This window comes from Carettochelys insculpta, chromosome 18, assembly GCF_033958435.1.
Source record: "Carettochelys insculpta isolate YL-2023 chromosome 18, ASM3395843v1, whole genome shotgun sequence".
NCBI lineage: Eukaryota > Metazoa > Chordata > Testudines > Carettochelyidae > Carettochelys > Carettochelys insculpta.
The window spans coordinates 13,063,978-13,088,289 of record NC_134154.1 but is presented as its reverse complement, the minus strand read 5'-3'; the positions used below and the strand labels follow the sequence as shown (position 1 = coordinate 13,088,289).

At 46.6% G+C, this 24,312-nt stretch overlaps 1 protein-coding gene across 4 annotated transcripts in view; it reads right to left on the bottom strand.

Moving 5' to 3' along the window:
- The window catches only part of TANGO2 (transport and golgi organization 2 homolog), a 100,904-nt gene extending 86,124 nt beyond the window's left edge, over positions 1–14,780 (bottom strand). Inside the window, exons 1-3 of one of the 4 annotated variants that reach the window (XM_075012531.1) lie at positions 8,531–8,662; positions 7,944–8,116; positions 4,082–4,165 (exon numbers count right to left, since the gene is read on the bottom strand). In XM_075012531.1, the coding sequence (XP_074868632.1) occupies positions 4,082–4,165; positions 7,944–8,020 (161 nt within the window). In that variant the 5' untranslated portion in view covers positions 8,021–8,116; positions 8,531–8,662. Of the gene's footprint in view, positions 1–4,081; positions 4,166–7,943; positions 8,117–8,530; positions 8,663–14,720 lie in introns of those variants that run through there. The other 3 variants (XM_075012535.1, XM_075012533.1, XM_075012534.1) reach the window with 3 other exon arrangements.
- Positions 14,781–24,312: the final 9,532 nt, after the last annotated feature.

Below are 24,312 nucleotides of genomic sequence, written 5' to 3'. Positions count from 1 at the left end.
GCAAAAGACAGAACTGTTAGGAAAAAAAGTGGGGATGGAATAATAAGAGTAGTTTTATTGTCTGTTCCTATGCATAATTACTCTTTTAACGAGTGACTTGAAAAAGTGATGATTTTTATAGCTCTACTGGATGAGAACGGAGATAATTTAGATGTATGTAATATTTTCTCTTAAGACAGAATACCCTAAACTAATGACTAAATTGCTGTGCAGTTGGCATTGTGGATGAAAAAAATTAAGTCATGCAGTAGACTCGACCTAAAAAATGAATGCATGTTGTATATAAAGACAATGAAAAAATCTTCAGTGCAAGAAAAACTAAGATGTAGAAATGGGCCAACAGATCTAGTATGTGGGTTTTTAACAGAATGCATGTATAAATAATCTTCTTTTAAAAGGCAGAATCACAGAATAGTGGAACTGGAAGAGATTTGAAGAGGTCATCAAGTACAGTCCCCCTGCACTCACAGCACAACTAACCACCACTTTGCTCATCCCTGAGAGATGGTTATGTAGCCTGCTCTTAAAAATTACGGCTGGGTCCACATAGAGCTGTGTCGACAGAAGGCCCCAGGGAGCATCTATGCACTTAAAGCATTCTGTCAGAGTCTCGACAGAACTCTGCATTTTCCTTGACAGTATTATCCTTCAAAAATTTGAGGCATAAACAATCTCTCAACAGAGTACTGTTGATAGGTGTGCAGTGTAGACACATCTGTCAACAGAGGGCTTCTGGTTGCCAGGCAGCCCTCTTTCCAGGACTGCCATTCTGCTTTCTGGCACCAGAGGGCAGTGCAGTCTAGCAGTTCTCTGTCGACAGAGCAACTTTGCCTGGAGATGCAATCTACCAACAGAGACAGTGGTTCTGTCGAGATTTCCCTGTTGATAGTAATTTCTGTCAACAGATGCTTCTACTGTAGACATAGCCTATATCTGCAATGGAGATTGCACAACTTCCCTAGGCAATTTATTCCAGTGTTTAAATCATTTTTTTAAATATTCAACCTAATTCTCCCAAGGTGCAATTTATGTCCATCGTTTGTTGTCCTATCCTCAGAGGTTAAGGAGAATTTTTTTTCCTCCCTGTAACACCCTTTCTGGAACTTGAAAGCTCTTGTGTCCCCTCTCACTCTTCTCTTTTCCAACCTAAACAAACCCAGTTCTTTTAGTCTTCCCTCATAGATCACATTTTCTAGATTTTCAATGATTTGTGTTGCTCTTCTGTGGACCTTCTCCACTTTGTCCATTTCTTTCCTGAAATGGACAGCGCAGAACTGGACACAGTACTGCAGATGAGGCCTAATCAGTGCAGAGTAGAGTTGAAGAATTCTCTCGAGTCTTACTTACAACACTCCTGTTAATAAAGTTAGCTTTTTTATAACAGTGTTACACTGTTGACTCATATTTAGCTTGTGGTCCACTATGTCCCCATAGCTCCCTTTCTGCAGTACTCCTTCCTAGACAATCATTTCCCATTTTGTATATGTGAAACTGATTGTTCATAACTGCTTTTTATTTTACAAAGAGGCTTCAGTCTCACTATTAGCTGATTTGCAAAGTTTACTCTGATCAGTAAAACAGTAAATTTTTACAATAAGAACTTTTAGCTGTTTGGACCAAGGCACTGCCCAAGAGAAATTGCAAATAAACACTGGCATGAAAACAGCTCTTGATTTTTAAGCAGCAGGAAAAATAGGGTTTTCCCCTTGAAGTTTTTTTTTCTAATGCATTTTATAGTTACTTCACGGACATCATATTTTTTCAACTATTAACATAATACCTTTCTAGAAGACAAACTGTCCTCAATATTAATTTTGCTCACTTGACAACCCTAGTGAACACTAACTATGACACCAAGAGGAAGACTTACTTGCCTAAAATACCAAATTACCAAAAGCCACAAATTCACAAACCTTTTAGAAGCACTTTTTAAAAATTATATCTATCATACCAATTGCAAAAAAGATAGGGAATTTAAGTTACATTTCAAAAATGAACTTTTCTACAAAAAATTCTACTTTATAATGGTCTTCAGTGAAGGTGGCTTATTGCACCTCTTTACCTATCCCTGAACTGAACTTCAGTTCTAGGGCTTGGTCTACATTAGGAGATTAGGTCAGATTTAGATGATTTAGGTCAAATTTGTAAGCAGTCAGTTCTCACTACAGGAGCCATTTTGTCCACTTCAAGAGATCTTAAGGTCAACTTTTGTACTCCTACGTCTCACAAGGAGTATCGCCAAATTCAACCATAGGGTAGTGGAGACGGAGGGCTCAGAAATTCAACATTTTTGGCCTCCTGATGTGTCCCATGGTGCCTCCATGTGACCACTCTGGCCATCACTTTCAGCTCCGCTGCTCTCCAGGATGTAGGAAGCAGCCTAGAAAAATTTCAAAGTCATCTCTTGTTTGGCCAGTATGGCAAGTGGAGCAGGCAGCACTCCTCAGCAGCATATCTGGCCACCATGAATTCTCAGGGTTGAAGATGAGCTCCAGGATGGAACATGGAGGAGACCCAAGACCTCACCACTGTGTGGTGGGGGATGAATCTGTGCTGGTAAAACTACAAAGCAGCAAAAACACTGCAGACACATACTCTAAGATCTCACAGGGCATGGAGGAAAAAGGGTACATCAGGTACATGCACCAGTACCATGTGAAAATATAGGCATTCAGGCAGGCATACCAAAAGAAAAATAAAGCAAATGGGCATTCTGGGTCAATGATGGAAGTCCACACTGGCTGGCTGTGGCTACACTGCCACTCTCTTTCTGAAAGAGCATGCAAATGCAGCCAATTAGAAATGCAAATGAGGTGCAGATTTAAATATCTCATGCCTCATTTGCATACTCATATGGGATCTCGATTCTGGAAGACCTGATTTCGAAAGCCAAAACAGCCGTGTAGATGGGGTTCATTTGAAAGAAAACCCCGCTTTCAAAAGCACCCTTCTTCCTGAAAATAAATTAGGAAGAAGGGTGCCTTCGAAAACGGGGTTTCCTTTGAATAAACCCCATCTACACGGCTGTTTTGGCTTTCAAAATCTGCTCTTCCAGAATCAAGATCCCGTATGAGTATGCAAATTAGGTGCAAAATATTTAAATCCAGACTCATTTGTATTTCCAAATATTTAAATCCACACCTCATTTGTACTTCCAGTTGGCTGTATTTGCATGCCTCCTCGGAACGGGGGGGTAGCATAGCCACAAGCACTGTAATTTCATTCAGGTGGTCTAGGAAAACATAGTTAAGAAGATATATGCACACTTAAATATTCCTATGGTCTACATGAACAGCCACACAAACCCCCTTCACATCTGTGTAGTACAATGCCTGATATAAAGGGAGAGTCCTAAGTGGCTGAGTCTGGAAAACCCTCAGGAGAAGGTGCATCAGCTTCTTTGTTAGAAGCTCCTGAAACGTGTTCTATATCTAAGTTGCGTCTTGGAGAGCCAAACTCCATCAAAGGAGCTTCTTGTTAGACTCTTTGGCTGGGTCTACACTAGAGATTATTGTCGACAAAGGGGGCCTTCTGTCGACATAACTCAGGGAACAGCTACACACTTACAGCATTCTGTCAACAGAAGTGCCTACACTGCACTTCTACTACACTAGCAGAATCTGTCAACAGAAGTTACTGTCAATAGGGAAATCTCGACAGAACCTGTCACCAGATTGCATCTACATGCAAACTTGCTGTCGGCCAAGAACTGCCAGACTACGCTGCCCTCTGGTGTCAGAAAGCAGAATGGCAGCTCTGCAAAGAGGGCTGCCCAGCAACCGGAAGCCCCCTCTGTCGACAGACGTGTCTACACTACATGTCTGTCAACAGTACTCTGAAGGCCCCTTCTGTCAACAAAACTCTCTAGTGTAGACACAGCTTCTGCATGAAGCCACTTTAGTGCAGAATGAAAGCATCATTGCCACACATATGGTTGCAGCTTCTCTAGAGCATACACTATAGCACAGCATTCTTTTCCTGTAATGAACCATTGACTCTTCCTCTCAGAGATTTTGCCGAGAAACACGATGTGCCATGAACGAATATAGGGAAAGTGTTAACTCTCACAGAGACAACTCACTGCAGGAGTTGGTCAGGTAAGCCACTGGAAGAGAAACTTCTGAATGGAGAATAATTGCAGTCTGAGGGGTCTTTGTCTGTGTGGCTGCAGAGAACAGAGAGAAATTATTACTCTTAAACAGCTGGAATCAATCCAGTAAATATCCTGTCCATCTCATAATCAGCCATAGATATGTATTTAGACACAATCAGGTTACAGTTATTTTGAATTTACTGTGGACTTTTTTCAGTGGCTGTGCTTAACGTTTTCTTTTCCCTATACTCTAACACTTGTAAACTGAATCCCAGGAAAATAATTCTTTGTGCTGCATGGACACACTGAGACACAGTATCATGGGACCGACCTCCTCGATAAGACACCGTTCCTCGTCAAGCCACCAGTAAGTCATCCAGAATCATGGCATCACAAAGCAGTTTTGCACAACAGGCGGCCCTGTGCCCCACATTGAGTTAGTGTTCATTCCTTATCAGGCTCTTATTCTAAGCAGATTGGTGTCTCTTCTGGAATCTAGAAGCAGCAGGGTTAGGAACATTAAGCTGCTATATGATAGTACAAGCTACTCTACCATGCCCGAACCACCCACACAACCCCTTACCCAGGCTGCTAGGAAATTTTCACTGTTGTAGCAGAGCAGAGCAGAGCAGAGCAGGGTGGGCGGACATGTGGCTGCCCCAGAGAGTTTCAGGGGAGGAGTCCCATGCAGTAACCGAGAGAGCCAAAGAAGCTGCTCTGCCCTGCTGGGACACCACCGCCACCAGCACCACCCCACCCCACCCCAGGCTACTGAAGGAAGAAAAACTTTCAGTGCCCCAGCCAAGTGCTGAGGGGGAGACTATACAGTGAGAGAGAGGAAGGCACACACAGTGACCACCACTGTCACAGCCCCTTGCCAACCCCACACCACACACACATCTCTTTGCAGCATGCACAGCTGCGGAAACTGCTTTTTCAGTTACAGGCTTGAAAGTATGTCCCCAATCTGTGTCTTACCAAGCTGGAAGGGAATCATTTCAAGCAGATCCCTTAAGATCTCTATGCAGTACCTGCTGGACAGAGGATCCTTAAAAGCCCAAATTTGACCTTGCAAGGAAAACATGCCATCTGTCTTTCACAGAGGTACATTCAAGAGCTTCCTTTGTGTAGTGTTAAATATCAGCGGGGTAGCCGTATTAGTCTGTACCCACAAAAACTAAAAGTCCTATGGCACCTTATAGACGTAACAGATTTTTTTGGCACATAAGCTTTCATGGGCAAAGACCACTTCATCAAATGCATCTGACGACGCGCGCCTTTGCCCACAAAAGCTTATGCTCCAAAAAAATCTTTGAAGTCTATAAAGTGCCACAGGACTTGTCATTGTTTCTGTGCTGTTAAAAGTATCTCATCTACAGTAAATGTATCCCCTTAATGTCTCTCCTTCACTTAAGATTTGTTGCAAAATGCTCCTCAGCTCCTCTCCTCCCCCTCATGGTCGATACACATCTCTGCATTAATCATTTTAAAATATAGATACACCTCTGTATTAATCATTTTCACAAGTGTAGCTCTTCATCAATCTCTGTATTAAGCCTCTCTATACAACCTTCATTTGCATATAACTTTTTAAGTTCTTTCACATATAACTTTGCAATATGTCTTTTGCATTAAGTAAGGCAAAGAAAATGCCTTTATACGAGACAAGACCTCTCCCTTTTTACTTAATTGATTGCTCTACTGAATGAATGAGGTACAAATGGATAAGGCATGAAAAGCAAGTACACCCCAGCAACAGTGTTTGGAAAGGGGGTGGAAGCCAGATCCAAGAACTATAAGACACATGAAGTAGGCTCATTAAAAGAAGATGGGACAGATCCATGGCCTTGGGAGTCAGCAGCAAGTACCTGTTTTGGAAGCATCCTCTCTGAAGAGTGGCAACACTAAGACAACAACCAGAAGGCACCACAGATTCTGCACATGTATGTAATGACTAATTACTACAGATCTACATGAAAGAAAAGCTGTTATTAATCTATGGTATCTTGCAGGGGGACCCCAAGTTTCATTTCATTAACACTGGAGCACCAATCCAGATTGGCAGAAGCCCAGCTCCAGATTTCTCCCATCTAACTCACCTGATCAGTCAAGTTAGGGGGAGCAACTAAGACGTAACAACAAGGAGTGTGCTTGTGTGTGAGTAAATGAGAGTGATACATCATATGCATATGATAAAGTGGTGACCAATCTATGCATTACCAACTTATGTGGCATTTTGCCTTGTCACTCTGCAAAATTCTTAAGTACAACACTTCAGCTGTTAGACTGGTACAGATCAGCCAAAGAAAACTAACGTGGGAAGACATGTTCATAGAGCACATGAAGGCCACCTGCACAGAGAAGAAACAGTTAAATTCATGCAGTAGAAACAGGCTGCAGGAGAATCCAGCTGGTTCGGCAGAAAGGAGAGCAGATCATGAGGTAAGGAGAGAGCACAGAGAGCTTGAACTGCAGACTGCAGAGGGAGATGCTGCAGCTGATGAGGCAGCAACCAGAGCTCCTGCAGTCCCTGGTACAAGAGCACAGAGCCCACGGCAACCCAGGAACCACCACATGCTCCCCTCCCCATGTTCCCTAAATGCTCCTCCTCAGTGTCCCAGAATGCAGAGAAGAGGAAGGGGGTGGGGGGAGAGTAGAGGGCAGCCTTACATTCCACTTCCAGGGACACTTCTGATATCTCCCCACATGTAATAGCAAAATGCCCTTGCTTACCCACACCCAAAGCCCCTGCTATGAACTCTTTTAGTGTACCCTGAATAAAAACAATTAAGCTAAAAAAAAAAAACAGTGTCTTTATTGCTTGTGCTGAAAGAGGGGAGGGTGGTTTACAAACTTTACAGCAAGCACACATCATTCCTTAAGAGAAACTGATGTGACTGTCATGTCACTGTTTGGTCATTCATAAAGTTGTTTTTCAAAGCCTCCCTGATTTGCAGTGCCTCTCGCTGCCATTTCTTTATTGCCCTTATGTCTGGCTGCTTGTAATTACTGGCCAGGTGATCTACCTCTGTCTAAAATTCCCCCTCTTGCTCTCACATAAATTATGAAGCGCACAACATGCTACACCATGAGGGGACGCTGACTCTGCTGAGACCTGAGTCAGGAGGATCCTCCACTTGGCCTTTAAACAGCCAAATGCACTTTCTATTTCCATTCTGCACTTGCTCAGCCTGTTGTTGAACTGCTCCTTATTGCGGTCCACGCTTCCTGTGTATGGCTTCATGAGCCAAGGGAACAAGGGGTATAGTGGGTCACCCAGAATCACTATTGGGATCTCCACGTCTCCAACAGTGATTTTCTGGTCTGGGATGAGAGTCCTATTCTGCACCTTTCTAAACAGAACAGAGTTCCTAGCCCATATCATGCACCTTTCCTGACCATCCCACACTGATGTTGGGGAAACGACCCTTGTAATCCACCAAGACTACGGAGATGTACCCCTTGCAGTTTACATACTCTGTGGCAAGGTGATCTGGTGCCAAGACAGGGATGTGTGTGTCTATCACCCATCACACCAAATCTGTCCCCTATGTCCTGCACACTTCCCAGTCACTGTCTTTCATAGCAGAAGGGTATTGATTGCCTTGGCTACCTAGATCACAGCAGCACCCTCTGTAGATTTGTCCATTTAACATTGATTGCTCACTGACCGGTAGCTGTCTGGTGTTCCAAGCTTCCATGCAGCAACTGCCACACACTTCTGAACTATTAGAGCAGGTCTCATTTTAGTATCGCAGCACTTCAGGGCAGGGGAAAGAAATGCACAAAGTTCCATGGAAGCGGCCTTATGCATGTGGAAGTTTCGTAACCTCTGCTGGTCATCCCATACCTGCAGAACAATGTGGTCCCACCAGTCAGAGCTTGTTTCATGGCACCAGAACCAGTGACCCACTCTGTGCAAAGCATCGAGTGCAGCCAGCATCTTCCAGTTCCTCCCTCTACAATGTTTCACATTTGTATATGTCCGTGTCCTCGTTGGAGTCTTCATCACTTTTATGGCTACTAAGACGTGAAACATGCCACAGCACAATGCATTAGGTACTCATAATACTTGCCACAATACCTTTAGCTGCACAGGTTCCATGCTAGCCTTGCAATAGTGCCTGCAGGGATATGTAAATAAGATACAAAAACACTTTGTCGTTGCTTTCCAAAGGGAGTGGGAAGGGTGAAGTGCACTGTGGGATGCTGACATCACACACCCACAACAACCTGTAGCAAAATTTTTGTCACATCACACAGTGGGACAGAAACCCACAATGCAACATGGCAGAGGAACGGTGAGATAGCTACCCATAGCGCATTGCTGACAAAGTTGAACCGGCAAAGTTAATGGGGAGACACCCACTATCCATTTAATGTACCAGTGTGGACAAGCACCCTCAACTTCACAAAATCCAGTGCTAGAAAACTGACCTTAAATTCGACCTGATTTCCGAGTGTAGACATACCCTAGATGTGCAGGGAATGGCCATATCCACAGAGCCCTGTTCATACACAAAGTTGGTATCTGCCACTACAAAAATTATCTGCAAATATCCACATCCACATCTGCAGATGGAGACGTAAGATGGATATCCGCAAATCTGCAAGGTTATAAATACAAAATTAGCATTCCCCAACCACACCCAAACCTGCAAAAATGAGACACGGACACATGCAGGGCTCTACTTATCCATATTTATTTGTCACAATCAAGTTACCAAGTTTGCTGGAGGAGTTTCTACAGTAATTGTGTATAAGAGAAATTTAACTGATTGACACGGGCACCCCTCTCAGTCAAGTGCACCCTCACCCAGGGGCTGCCCCCCATCCCCCTTCCCATGAGATTACTCACCTGCAGCCATGCAAGCTGCCCAGGGCTGAAGCTGCACCACAGCAGGAGGAACGGCTTCCAACGCTGCTGCCACGCACTTGTCCCACCATGTGGTGGGGTGCATGCGCAGAGCAGGTGGAGGGGCACCCCACGTGTGCAGCTCTCCTGAGCCACATTTCACCACACTACACTGTGATGAAAGGGGAGGGTACTGGACACCGCAGTTCTACAGCTATCAAGGATAGGGAGGCAGGAGAGTCAGGAAAACACCCTCCACAGGTTGCACCACAGCCACACCTGATACATTATTGCTATCATCTGCATTGCAACAGACTCTGGGTCTGCTGAGCCAGACCTTTCCTAACTTAGCAGGTATACCAACAGGCTGATCTGCATGGGCTTGAGTCCACCTGAGTCTTCCGAGAGAAGAAATGGGTTTGGGCTTCAGCTTTAGCTCCGGGACCTCACAGTGTGGAATGGTCACAGAGCTTGGGCTCCCGCTTGAGCCTAGAAGTCTGCATAGCAGTGAAACAGCCCCTCACCTTTAATCCAAGTCACCTGGCATGGGCTAACCATAAGCTTTCTTTGCCACACAGACATACCTAAGAATCTGGGGGGGGCAGACAGGGGGAACAAATATAAAGGTTATTTCGTTTGCGCAAAATAATTTCAGATATCAATTAAACATAATCCTGACCATAAGCTTCTCATCAATACAATGTTTAAAAGCTTTGAATTACAGTTAGCAGGCAATTATGGAAACATAAGCTTTGAAAATAAAGAATCAATACTCAAGTTCCACAACTACAGAGCTGAGATGTGTGGCCAAGAGCCTTGAAAAGCAACTCAGTTAAGTAATGTCATTTTCACCAGGCAACTGTATCCCCTCCCCGCACGAGTCGAGTCGCCACTTCTCCTCCCGCTCCAATGTCTCTCTCGCTCTCTCGGAGCAGTTCCCGCCCTGCAGGTCCCCCGTCCTCCGGACCATCGTGATGGCACTTTCACCAGGCAAGTGGTGCAAAAGTTGAGGTATTGCTTTCAGGATGGATAGCACAGAGAGGTAGCTGTGTTGGTCTATATCCTCTCTCTCTCTCTCTCTCTCTCTCTCTCTCTCTCTCTCTCTCTCACACACACACACACGTCCTGTAACACTTTGAAGACAAAGAACATTAATTTTTTAGGTGATGAGCTTTCATGGGACAGACCACTTCAGAGTTTTTGCCAATCTGTCAGAATCAGTGGCAGTCTCTGCTAATGGAATATAGGAACATCTTAGCATATTCATAGATGAGGAACTGTGAAAAGAAGATATTTTACCCTGAACAGGCCCCGTAGGCAGGTCAGCAGCCTACTTCCTGTAGGAGTAAGTATTCTGGGCTTAATGCTAACAAGATAAAACTTTGGAAGTTTTGTGCACATTCATTGTTTTTGGGGGTTTTTTTTTCCAGTTGTTATACACCAGAACAGAGTACATATATCGACAACATGGAATGTAACGAGAAGTTATCAGGCTTAACTACATTACTGTGCAATATTACAGCAGAAATAACAACTGTCTAAAATTTCAGGTAATACAAATGAGACAATTTGTCTTTGTGCTTCATACCAGAACCTCATGTTAACTCTCAGAAGACCCATAACAACCGCATTTATAATCTATGAAAGCCTAATGAAAGTACCAGGAAATGCTTTCATCCTAATTCAAGATAGTGACCAAGATTCTCACTCATTAATCATCTTACTAGTAGATGCAGACTCACAGTATCCATAGGAAGATAAGGATTTGTTCCCCACTGTAAGTGTTCTAAAATCCACTAATGCAACTAACAGGTTTTTTTTCTTTTTTTAAACTGTAGAAACAGAGATCCAGAAACAGTTTTATTCATCCTTTATATCCCAGCTGCTGTAGAAGTTACCAGCTTTCTGACACAGCAGTTTGGACATGTTCGTTTTGTGTCAGTTAAAGGTGGAAGGGTGGATTGGTAAGACTTTACCCTCCCCACATGGCCAAGATGATTGTTTGCTAACATCTCAGAAGACGGTTTTGACTCTGACTTTTTTAAAAGAAAGAATATCCTGTTTTACTGAATTAAGTCATTGATAAAAGAAAAGTTACTTAAAAATAATCAACTGTTGCTTTTACTAAAGTAAGTGTCCCATTGGTTTTAACTCAGCAAAATGAAGCGATAGCATGAAATCTGCCCTTGGCTGGAACTCAAAATTCTGCCTGTTTACTTCAGAAAGGAGAAGATTACAGATTTTAATAAAGATTTAAATAGGTTGACTTTCGCATTAGTTGTGTTCTCAGTGATTGCCCAAATACTTTTTCACTTAGCTCTTAATACAGGGTCACCCTCTGAAATCAGTAACATCCCAGGAACATCCCTGGTCTCGCAGAACCATTAATGCTGCAGCACTAGAGACCCTCAGTGGCCAGGAGTGGGGGACAGCTGCGACCTGGCAGCTGCAGCCCAGATGGTGACCAGGAAGCTGGCAGCAGTCAAGGAGGCCCCGCTGGGTGCCAGTCTGCCAGAAGTAGCCAGGGATCCCATGCCAGGCCAGACTGCTGAGCTGGGAGCAGAGCCCAGTAGCTGGGGCTGGCCTCTAGGACCAAGCCAACAGCCCAGAAACCAGCAGGGGATCCTTGATCTCCCCTGGTCTTGCAAACTCCTGGTTCAGGATCGCTCAGGTCCCAAGGGTGCCAGACCAGGGAGATCCAACCTCTATACTGCCAGAGTAGTGGCTCACTTTAATATATTTTTGCCATCTGTCCAAAAGATATGAGATGTCCAGTACCTATAGTCAACTCATGATTTTATCAGGTCTCAATATTTGTTATTTCTTAAAGCCTCTGATTCTGCATACAAATCATCAGGTCAGAACTGGAGTTTTCATTTTAGGGAAAAAAAATTCTCATCCTCATCATTAGAGAGCAGTTTGGAAATACAATTTCACTCTACACAAATGGCTCACAAAAATCAAAAGGCAAATTAAAGAAGCCAAGCATCATTATTAGATTAAAACCCACAAATTTAAGAGTACTTCATGGTGATTTTTGGAGGCATGACATACAATTTTTGAACACTTGGAATTGGCAATGCTAGATAAACTTGAAGTGACTTTTCAAAATAATGACCTATCTGTAAGGAGAAATATACGCCTGTAGCTCAACTTGTAGTTAACTTTAAGGCTCCCCTCCCACCCCTGAAATATATAATTTGCAATGCTCATAGAAGTTTTTGTTTAAAAAAAAGAAAACACACTGGTTAGGGCAGGCTCTTGCCCCAGCCTCCCAACCCCAGAAGTTCATGAGAGGTTGTGTATTGTAATCATTTCCCCCTGCAGGTTCTCCTTTTAACCTCAATATTTTGAAAACACTATCTTACAGATTTTCCAATGCAATCAAAATGTGTCATTATTGAAATTACAAAGTAATACATTCCATGCAGCAAAGACAGAAGTTCTTTTCTGAGTACTTCTATAGCAAATCAATCTTGAAATATTGTTACATTTGCAAGGTAGGAGAGATACTACTACTCCATCTCCATGCATCTAACGAAGCAGGTCTTTACCCACAAAAGCTTATGCTCCAAAATATCTGTTAGTCTATAAGGCGCCACAGGACTTCTTGTTGTTTCCATTTCCATAGTTACTCTTGTTAACTTCTATACAGTTACATTCTTAGGCTCACTTGGAAACTTGCCGTTACCTACTACTTTCACTGTATGTTTACATGTCAATATTTTCTTATTAGTTGATCACTTGTTCATATTTATAATTAACTTTTTTCTACTCCCAGCAGGCATTTAATAGCATCATTTGTACACGCCATCAAGAACAATGCCAAACATACTTAGGACCACTATTACAATTCTCTGTCCAAAACATGTCTATTAGTTTCAGTTTTGGCAATGCTGACGCTGTTACAAATAGACATCCTCTTGAGCGCCTGTGAAAGTTCCTGCTTTGGTGCATGATCTGACATGCTTTTAAAGGCACCACACAAATGGAAAAGAAAATATTTCCTCCTTATTTTTTCATTTACAATAATCAGAGGTTAGTGCTGTTCTTCATTCAGGCTGGAGGAATGGCAGAACAGGGAGCCACTTGCCTGGAGGCTTTCATCCACTGCTCCCATTGGCTGGAATCGTCACCAATGGGAGCAGCAGGGGACGGTTCTGTGGAACATGGTGCCACGCGTCCCCTTAAGGAGCTATACAAGTTAAGCACCCCTCCATCACCCTCAAGTATCCCCTCCCACCCAGACCTGCACCCCAACCCACTCCTGTACCCCCCATCCCTCATTCCACCCAGACCCTATAAAACCATCCGCAACCACATCTTACTCCTGCACTCTCCATCCTGCTCCACAGCAGCCCTCTCCTGCACTATGAACCTCTAATTTCTGGGTCCACCCAAAAGCCCTGGCAGGATGGGACCCACAAAATCTAATAGCCCTGGGATGCTACAAGAGTTAATATGGCCAGGGGAAACCTGACCATCAGTTTCTTCATACCCTTCCCTGCATGGAGCTAGAGCACAGGGGGAACCAGGTGTCTCAGCCAGGGACCATATCAGTGAGCACTGAGGGTTTGGTTTTAGTTTTGGGTGGTGGTTTGTTTGTTTTTGTGCTTCCCACTGATTATTTTTGTGGGTCAGTGGCCCCCAAGCCAAAAAAAAATTCCCCACTCCTGCATCTAAAGCCTCCAGAACATTAGCTATTTGCTGTCCAGCACTTTGTGTGGTATGAAACTGAATATCACTAAATCACCATATCATAGTATAACATAGCATTAATGAGACCCTGTGACACAAATCAGCTTGAGAGAAAAATAAACATCTAATTCCATAGCACAAAGAGAAAACGAAAGACACAATCCCAGGGCAATGCAACCTAGGATTGTGCTCAGTCATCATGTAACATGGTAGTTACAAGCTAACAGGGCATAAAAGTAATTTTACCAATGTTAATTCAATAATCTTCATACTGTCAACCCTAACCATTCAAAAGTCATGAGTCAAACCCAAAGAAAAAGAGTAGGACAAATACGAGATTTGAAAGAGTAATCTGGGCTTCTTTTTATTTGTCTTCTGATGTTTAAGTCACTGAAGTTCATTAGAATCCAGACTTCTCTGCAAGCAAAACCTTCCTCACATCTTTTTTGTTGAAGCAAGGATCCTCAGGTGACCAACCTGACCCCAACAATCAGGGAGTTAAGAACCACAGAACAAGACCAAGGCTCCCTGCAAGCTGAACTCTTGGGCATCTGCCACACGGCTCATTAGCAGAGTACCCACAGCAGGCACCATGGATTTCTACTGATGGTGCACATCTGCCCATGCCTTGGTGCATGTAACATTTATTCCAGCCATGGCTAGAAAAAATTAGAGGGAACATTGAACGAGACTTGTGACAAATCCCAAATGTTGCCACACTGCATCCTCAATACCCAGATGAGGGAGGGAAAGGATCTCAGCCCCATTTATGAGCCAGGAACTGAGGTAGGGGTCAGATTAGGTGACGTGCCCAAGGTCCCACATGAAGACAGTGGCAGAGCCAGGAAAAAAACTCCAGATCACTCACGACCTTGACCTCAAGGCCATCCTACTCCGAGTGGCAGGTCACAGCTCAGACCCCCTCAGAGCTCTGAGGAAACCCTCGTGCGAGAAGCCCGCGGGGGCTCAGAGCCCTCAGCCCAGACGAAGACCCTGTCTATTCACACAGCCTGACACCATCACGATGTCCTCCTGCCCCATGGAGCATCGAGACGCTGACGCTCTCACACTCACCCGGCACCCGCACGCGCAGCACAACGCCGACCCTTCCTCGGGCTATCACACTTCCCGAAAAGCGCGACATCACAACAACAGACACACCCATTGGCTTCTCAGGCCCCTCCTTCTTCTCAGCTATTGGTGTTGGGGGGAGGGGCTCTTTTCTTCCGATCTCTGATTGGCTGGGTCCGGTGTCGCTTTGACCCGGTGCTCCCCATGCCTGGTGTGGCTGCTTCGTTCTGGGCGTTCCCCTCCCCTCATGAGTCGCCACTTCCCCTCCCTCAGCTCTTCTCCTCCCGCTCCAATGTCTCTGTCGCTCTCTCGGAGCAGTTCCCGCCCCGCAGGTCCCCCCTCCCCCAGACCATCGTGATGGAACCAGGACGGGGTTAACTGGGGGTGATGCTGTGGTCCTTAGCCCAGCAGCCCAGCTCAGGTGCTCTGTTCCGGGGCAGTGCTGGGGTTTCAACTGCACAGGCTGCTGGGAGTCACCTCACGCCTCACTTGTCCTCGGGGAAGTTCCTTCAAGATGCCCCTTCTGGTCCACCTCAGCATCCAGATATGGTCCTTAAGAAATAGCCCTGATGCCAGGGCTCTCTACACCTGTCATACTCACTTCAGTGGCTAGAGTGGCCTAGTTTGATGGATACATTACTGGAGATTTCATCAAATGGCAATCTTTTATTTAAGATTCGTATTTACTTGTCTTTTATTAGAGACAGAATTGCAGAATGGGCAACCCTATCAGTGGCTTACAGGCAGGATGGTGGTGATCCAGCTGGTGATGTCTCACCTGCCAGAAAGGCTCCCTGCACCCCGCAGCCACCTGAGCCCTGAGCTTACTCTCAGCTGGATACAAGGCAGGATCCCTAATTTATCCCAAGGGAAAACAGAAGGAAGCATTGTTCTCAGTTAGTGGATCAAATACAACATGGCCAGAATTGACAATCCTTTGATGATTCTACTTGGCATGGCCAATGGATGGAATCAACTCAACCCTCCATGTGTGCAGACTGAAATAGTGGCTCAAAGAATTTACCATGCAAGTCTTTAAAACAAGATGTTACTTAGGTCCTGCCAGCTTTTCTGAGCAGATAATGGTAGTTGTGTGGCTTCAGTGGAAACTGCTGTAAATTCAAACTTGAGTCTCAGGGGAAGGTAACATTAGAAACACTGCCTGCCTTCTGTGACAGCCGATGGAGATCCCCTGTGGACGAGTATGGTCAATTTCCATGGGAGTTACAGATCTTCAGGTGGCTGATGACTATCCTTGAACCACAATTTCTATTAGAGTGAGGACATGTAACACCTATCCTGGTGAGGTTAAATCAAGCCACTATGCAGACAGTATGAAAACAGTTCTTTAATATGAAGCACTATCACAGGAAAAGAGCTTCCAAAATAGTAACTATCATAAGATTGCATTTGTAGGAGGATGCATGGCTGACATACACAATAAAATTGAACTGTGCATAACTGTAGAGAAAAATAAATTTCAGTTTTGAGTTTCCTTTCGCATAAGGCAAATTAAACAAGATCAAGCTATTCTATAAAGACTTGACGAAGACACTGAAGGAGATACTGAAGAGAGATGTGTTGATCATTGTAAGAGACTGGAATGCAAAGGTTGGAAGAAATAGCAAAGATTGGGAGAGAGTCATGGGAATGTTTAGATATGGAAAAAGAAATGAATGAGGCGAAATACAGCACTACTAGAGTTTGCTACGGAGCATGAGATAGTGACCTGCAACACAGTATTCCAACAAAAGGACTGTAGGAATTGAATGACAGGAAGTCCAAGAACATGATAGATAGGATCTTGATAAGAAAAAGATGGGTAACATGAGTAAAGCAGTGCCAGACTTTCCAAGGAGTGGAGATAGACTTGGACTACAGTCTAGTGATCACAAACATCAAGATGAAACTCAAGAGAAAGTATAAGGCACAGTTTAAGAAAAGAGGAGACATGGCAAGTCAAGGCAAGGAAGAAATAGGGAATGCGTACAGAGCAGCTTTCAAAGAGAAGATTAGGAATGCGAGCACAGAGAAAGATCTAGATAAGAGAGTTGAAGAGATAACCATGGCAGTAGAAGAGGCAATTGAGCAGACTGTTCCAGAAAAATAGAATGTCAAAAAGGAGTGGATTATGCAGAAAACACTGAAGATGGTCCAAGAGAAGAGAGTGTTGATGATGAGAAGGGTTGCCTCTGAGAGGGTGGAATAGCAATGTAGAATGAAATACAACAAGGTAAGGAAACCGGCCAGAAAGGATAAGACAAAATGGTTAGAAGAGCAGTGTGAAGATACAGAGAGGTGAGTGTCAGACCAGGGTGGTGTACAAGATGATCAGAAATATTGATAGGAAGTGGCAGCTGAAACAGATGGCGATCAAAGACAAGAACAATGAGGTGCTCATGAACAAGGAGAAGGTTGTGAAGCGATGGATGAGGTATGGCACCAATCTGTACACAGTACAGCTGGATCTGAGTGTCACAGAGGGACTGATCAAAGAACTGAGAGAGAAAGCTCCGCTGAGCATCAAGAGCAAGACCTGTATTTCAAAGGGGGAAGTAGAAAGAGCAGTGAAACAAATCTTGGTAGTCCGTCATGTCCATCAATGACATCTTGAGCTTACACAGGGTGGATATTGGCATTTGAGAGGAGTTATAGAAATATCCTGAGAATAGGGTACATGCAGAAGGTCACCAACGAGGAACTATATAGGAAGATACAGCCAAAAGAGAACCTACTGCAGAGGGTTATACAATGGAAGTTACAGCTATTTGGGCATATCTGCAGAATTAACGATGAACGAAAAATCAAGACCCTGGTATTTAGCATAATTTATAGTTTGAATAGGAGAGGCAGACCCCACAGAGAATGAGTAGGTGATATAGTAGATTCATGCGGAGCTAGTCTATAGAAACTAAACCACTCTGCACTGGACAGGGAAAGATGGAAGGAAATAGTGAAAGAGGCATCAGACACCAACAGGCACTGTGCCCATGGTTGATGATGATGAAATTATACAAGCCTATCAATCTGCATGATTCTGCAACTAAATAGTTAATTGTACAGGGCTACATCTAAGTGAGAAGTCTCTGTCAACAGAAGTCACTGTTGGATGGGATTTCCCAGCAAAACTGCTGTTGACAGAATGCCTCTACACATAAAAGCAGATTGAAAGAGCAATCCACTCTGTCAACAGAGAGCAGCCAGAGTGCCTGGCCCTCTCTTGGCAGAATGGCTGTCTGGAAGTTCTGCAAACAGGGCTGCCCAGTGAACCAGAAGCCCTCTCTGTCGACAAAAAGGTCCCAGAGTACACAGCTTTTTTGATGACAAAACACTGTCAGGAAGGGCATTATACTTGAACGCTGCTGGCAGATGTGTCAGGTTTTGCGAACAAACTGTTGAGAAAGCACATTTTAGCTACGTCTACACTTGAACGCTATGTCAAAATAGCTTATTTTGAAGTAACGACACTGATATATTACTTTGATGCATAGCATCCACACATCCTCTGGAGCTGGTGCTGTTGACGTTCAGCATTGATGTAGCAATGTGCTACATCAAAAGGGGCACCGCAGGGGAGGGTCTACACACAAAAGCTGCCCCGATCAAAATAAGAGAGCTAGGAAAGCCTGCGGACAGGGTCACAGGGCGGACTAGCTCTTCTGGGGCTGCAGCAAGCTGCTCCTTTAAAGGGCCCCTCCCAGACACACCCATCCCACATGGCATGAGGTCCATGGAGCCGACACAGGTTGTAGACCCCGTGTACACAGCTTGGACCCCCAGCACCAGCGGCAGCTGCCAGAGGTCCTCAGGGCCGTCTCTTGGGCAGGGGCCTCCCTGCTCAGTGCCGCACAGGAGGCTGCCCAGCACCTCCTAGAAGATGAGCCCTCCTTGGGGGATGAAGGAGCTGCCCCAGACCATCACGGGGCCCTCCCCCCTACCCCGCCGTACACTCAGCCGCCTATGGAGGTACCTCACCAGCACAGAGTGGTGGGAGCAGCTGGTGCTTGAGGAGTGGGATGACGACCAGTGGCTCTGGAACTTCCGGATGAGCTGGCAGACATTCCTCGAGCTCTGCCAGTGGCTCACCCCTTGCCTGTGGCACCAGGACACTCCTATGCGGCGTACCCTCACCGTCGAGAAACAAGTCGGCATTGCTGTCTGGAAGCTGGCCACTCCAGATGGCTATCGATCCATAGGACAGCAGTTCGGTGTGGGCAAAGCCACCATTGGGGCCGTCGTCATGGAGGTAAGGAGGCCTGGGAGCGGACCCTGGGGGGCAGGGGGAGTCCGGGAGGTGGGGGGAGAAATCCCAGGGGGCAGAGGGGGAGCCTGGGGGCAGCTCGGCAGGGGGCCAGGCACACCCCACACACCCCTCACGGGTGCTTATGTCCTCCCCACACAGGTGGTCCGCACACTGAATTCTCTGCTGCTCCACAGGCTCGTGCAGCTCAGGGACCTGGATGCGGCCATCGCGGGGTTTGCTGGCATGGGATTCCCTAACTGCTTTGGGGTACTGGATGGGACCCATATCCCCATCCGTGCCCCAGAGCACAGTGGAGGATGCTTCCTGTACAGGAAGGGCTACCACTTGGTGGTCCTCCAGGCCATGGTGGACAGCCAGGGCTGCTTCCAGGACATATATGTTGGCTGACCTGGCAGCACCCACGATGCCCGCGTTTTTGGGAACTCGGGACTGTGCCGCTGGCTGGAGGCGGGGACCTACATCCCCCAGAGGGTTCTCCCTCTGGGGGACACCACTGTGCCCCTCTGCCTCATGGCAGATGCGGCCTACCCCTTCCAGCCCTGGCTTATGTATCCCTCCACAGGCCACCTGAGTGTCAGACAGGAGGGGTTCAACACCCGCCTGCACCATGCACGTCAGGTGGTCGAGCGGACTTTCGGCCGCCTCAAAGGCCGCTGGAGGTGCCTCCTCACCTGCCTGGACATGAGGCTCCCCAACACCCCCCAGGTTGTGGGCGCGTGCTGCATACTCCACAAGCTGGTGGAGAGCAAGGGGGAGGCCTTCGTGCAGGGCTGGGCTGTGGAGGCTGGCACAGCCTTCCCGCAGCCAGCCACCACCCTGAGCCGCCAAGCCAACCACAAGGAGATCTGGGTCCGGGAGGCCCTGCGGGCCCATTTCAACCAGGCTGTGGGTGAGTGCTGGTGTGGCCATGCCTGGTGGGCCACTCATTGCCCCCCCCCACCCACAACACACTTCTGCCCCCACCACGTATAACACACTACTGCCCCCACACCCACACTACTGCGCCCTAAGAACACATGACAACACAGTTTTTATTTTCAAAAAATAATCCTGAATAATTATTTAAACCAACAAAAATGATGCAATATTTTTAACAGGAAGCGGGGAACTATGTACATTGGGGGGACAGCTACTAAAGGGCGGGGGGTGGGACACAGCTATTTAAAGCGAGGCGGGGGGAACTATGTACAAAGGGGGGAGCCTGAGTGGTCCAGTCCTTGGCCCCCTTACTACTGTCCTTCGCTCAGTGTGGGGTGGAGCAACCTACACCTGGGCCGGAGGCCCCATTGAGGCCAGGAGGACCTCCTCCTGGAGGACTGGCAAATATGGTCAGGCCGGCTCCTGAGCCCCATGGTCTTTCTCCTTGGCGGGCTCCAGGGCAGGAGGAGGGTGTCTGGGAGGAACGGCGTCTGGAGCAGCTGGGGGCGGCATCTGATCGGCTATCCACTCCAGGGTCCCAGCAATTTGATCAAATGTCTGCAAGGAGGACCGCCGGGCCTCCTGGTGCCAGGCCAGTGCTCGCTCCTGCAAGTGGAGGTGGCGCTCCTCCACATGCAGGCAGCGCTCTGCCACCTCCACCGGGCGCCGGAGGGTGGCAAGGACCTGGGAGTCAGTGGCCTCCCATGGCTGGCTCTGGAGGTGGTGGGCTCATCCCAGGGCTGGTCCCTGCTCTATCGCCTGGTTGCCATGGAATGATGTCCCTGGTGGGCTGTCTGGCACGACAGACACGGCACCAGCGCTGTCGTGGCCCTTGGATTGTGCGGCTGCGGAAAAGAGTGGGGAAGAGAAAGGAGAGCCGTTAGTCTGGGCCCTGACCCGTGGCCCACACCCCCCTTCCCTCCCATTGCTTGGTCCCCATCCCCTGTCCCCTAGCACAGGTGTGGTGTCCCCATGGGTGACCCCCTTCGGGAGTTCTGCTCCCCACTACCCACAGGGATGGGGTGTGGTGCTGTCCGTGGGGGACGGGTGCTGACGGGCTCTGGGAGCCGTGCTGCTGCGGTCTTGGGGCCATGGTCTGGCTGGGCCGTGGTGGGCCGGGGTCAGCTGGGTGTGTGAGGGCCCCTGGTTGTGTCCATTGCCTTCGCCCCTTAACCCGGGGTGTGTGTCTGTGGGTACATACCTGACAGTCTGCTCCCACAGTCGGGGGACACCCGTTGGGCGGACGCCCTGCTGGAGCTGCAGGAGGGGAGGTCTATGTGGAGGTCCCCATCGCTGGAGCCCTCCTCCTCCTCCACTGTCCCAGGGGTGGGCTCCTCTGGGGGCCCCTGGGGTGCAGGGCTGGCCTCTGGGTTGGACTCCGGCTCCGAGGTCTGCTGGGGCTTCTCCTCAGCCACAGTGTCGGGGAGGAGGTGTAGCGGGGGCCCAGGATCTCCCTGAGCTCCCTGTAATAGGGACAAGCAGCAGGGGCGGCCCCAGACCATCTGGCTGTGTCACAGGCCAGGGCGTAACCCTGACGCAACTCCTTCACCTTACTCCTGACTTAGTCAGGAGTGAGGGCAGGTGACACTGGGCAGCCAGGCCCTTGGCCAGCCAGGTGAATGCATCTGCGTTCCATCGCTTGCTCTCCATTACCTGGAGCACCTCCTCCTCACCCCAAAGCCCCAGCAGGTCCCAGATTTCAGAGTCCATCCAAGAGGGGCCCTGCTGCCTCTTCCCCCCCGGCTGGACTGCTGGGAGCCCTGATTCCCCTGGGAGGGTGTGCCCTGGGGCACTTGGGGGGCTGGCTGGCTGCCACAGGTAGGGATTGGGGCCTATGGAGGGCATGCAGGGCGGCCATGTGTACGTGCTCCTGCCTGCACGCTCTCAGCTTCCTGCCACAGGATATCTGGGTGTGTGGTGCTTTAAGGGCTGCTGCAGACGGTGACCACAGAGTTCTGCAGGGGCTGCACAGCACGTCTCAACCCCTCAGCTGATTGCCGCCTTGGAGGACCCCACTATTTCAAAGTAGCAGGATATGGATCGTTTACACATGCCCTACTTCAACGATGAACGTCGAAGTAGGGCGCTATTCCCATCTTCTGATGGGGATAGCAATTTCAATGTCTCGCCACCTAACATTGATTTCAACTTCAAAATAGCGCATAGCGCGTGTAGACATGACGTGCACTATCTTGAAGTTGGGCCGGCTACTTCGAAATTGGCGACTGGTGTAGATGCGGCTTTTGTGTGTTGATGTGCCACGTTTTTTCCCAACAAAAGCCCAGTTTTGCTGGGAAATGCCTCTGATGTAGACAAAGTCAAGGGGAGGTGAGAGCACACAGTGACTGACAAGCAGTTACACAAGGATGAGTCTTGTAGCACCTTAGGCTAGGTGTAGAGAGTTTTGTTGACAAAATCTGCTGAGCATCCACATTACAAAGGCATTCTGTTGACACTAAGACAGAGCCGGGCACTTTTATTGACCGAGTTCTGCCATTCCCTCAGTGAGGCCTCTCGACAGAGATCTGTCAGCAGAAAGCCAATCTGGATGTTCCAGAGGGCCCTTGGTCAGCAGAAAATGCCTCCAGGGTGCTGTACAACTGCCCCAGGAGATGCCCTGTTCATAGCAAGCAGAGCTGTATGGTTGAAGGATAGTTAATTTTAAATCCTTTACTGAATGTTCAGGGAGACAGTTACACACTAATATGCAGAATTAAGGCCGAAGTTTGTTTAGAAAGATCTGTTGAATTCCATTGGGTTTTATTTAGCACATTTATAGATGATCTAGCAGATCATTTTGACATTAAGCAGAAGAAATCACTATTGGGAAGAAATGTCTTAAAAAATGCTTTAGAACAGTTGATCAAAGTACAGTAAAACGTTGTAAGTTATCCTTCTAGAGACTAACCATATTGGTTGTTTACCAGAGGCAGATGGGTAAGAAAGGACAAATAAAGTATGCTGAGATACTTTAATGTAGCCTTTTAAGACAGGAGTTTTCCTGATAAGGATGGTACCTTGAATAGGTTTGAATGCAATTTGAACAAACTGTGTTCCATAATGAATAGTCTCTCAGAGGTAGCCATGTTAGTCTGTATCTTTACAAAATAGCAACAACCAAAAATAGTCCTGTAGTGCCTTAAAGACTAACAATACTATTTATTTCTATTTATTAGGTGATAAGCTTTTGTGGGACAGACCCACTGCTTCAGATCTGAAGAAGTGGATCTGTCCCATGAAAGCTCATCAGCTAATAAATAATATTGTTAGTCTTTAAGGTGCTATAGGACTGCTTGTTTTGTTCTGTGTTCCATGGGTACTTCGTATTTTATCTTTGTGATATTTTTCTGTTTTAGCATTTTGATGTGGTATCCCTTCCCATGATAAGACTGTTTCTGTAAGATGCTAGTAAGGTCTTTTAGGAATCTAGAGCAGCTGTTCTTTCTTGTTGAAAGTATTTAACCAAATTAGAAATGCTTCTTGGCTTGATACCTATTAAAAACCGTCAGATGTTAGGGCTCTGTATGTCTTCAGCAGAAGATGCATCCCTGGAGAAGACGAAGAGGAAAATTCTCTATCAGTGTGAGAATGTAGATAACTGTGTTGACTTTCACTCCTAAGGAGGCCACATATTTTCTAGTTTTCTGTGCATTTTAAAAATGTGATTAGTTTTACTATGGCATTTGAAGGCTTTGTTTAATTAAGGAGGTTTCCCAAAAGCAGACTGTTAAGGGCTGGTAGACTTTTACTGGGTCTATGGCATATTTAATCTCCTGCTTCTCTTTCCTGTACCTATGGTATTTTCTTGTTTTCTTCAAAAATCCCAGTTGCAATTATATTCTTTGTTAACCCGTCTATTGAGGAATTGCACGTAGTGTTTATGACTAACCAAATTACATTAGTCCATTCTCAAGTGGATACAAATCACGTGTTTGTTTTGTGTGCACTCAGTGAAAGAAGTGGTAGAGATTCTGAGATGGGGGTCCATATGCCACTGGTGTTCTGTGGAGCATTTGCTGGTTGTCTAGAACAAGGGTGAGCAAAGGTGAGCAAATTTTTTATGTTGGGGCCCCACTTTTCATCCCTATAATTAGCAGGGTTCCCCCTGCAACCTGTCTAATGTAATCCAAACCGATGAAAATTTTGATTATGTTCATATGGAAAAAAAACCTTGTGGCATGTGTAAGAAAATAATTATGTTGAGTGTAAAAACTTCTAAATTGATATATCAATGTGAATACACATTAATAGAACAGTAACTGATTTGAACATTTTAAATTAGACAGATAAGCCCGAGTCTGGGTGGTGGGGAGCTCTGGCGAACTCCAAACACTGGCACTAACTGACTCCCAGCCTCCTCCTGCTGTGATCACTATGCAAATAGGGCTGGGAGGCCTGTGGGGTTTGGTCTGG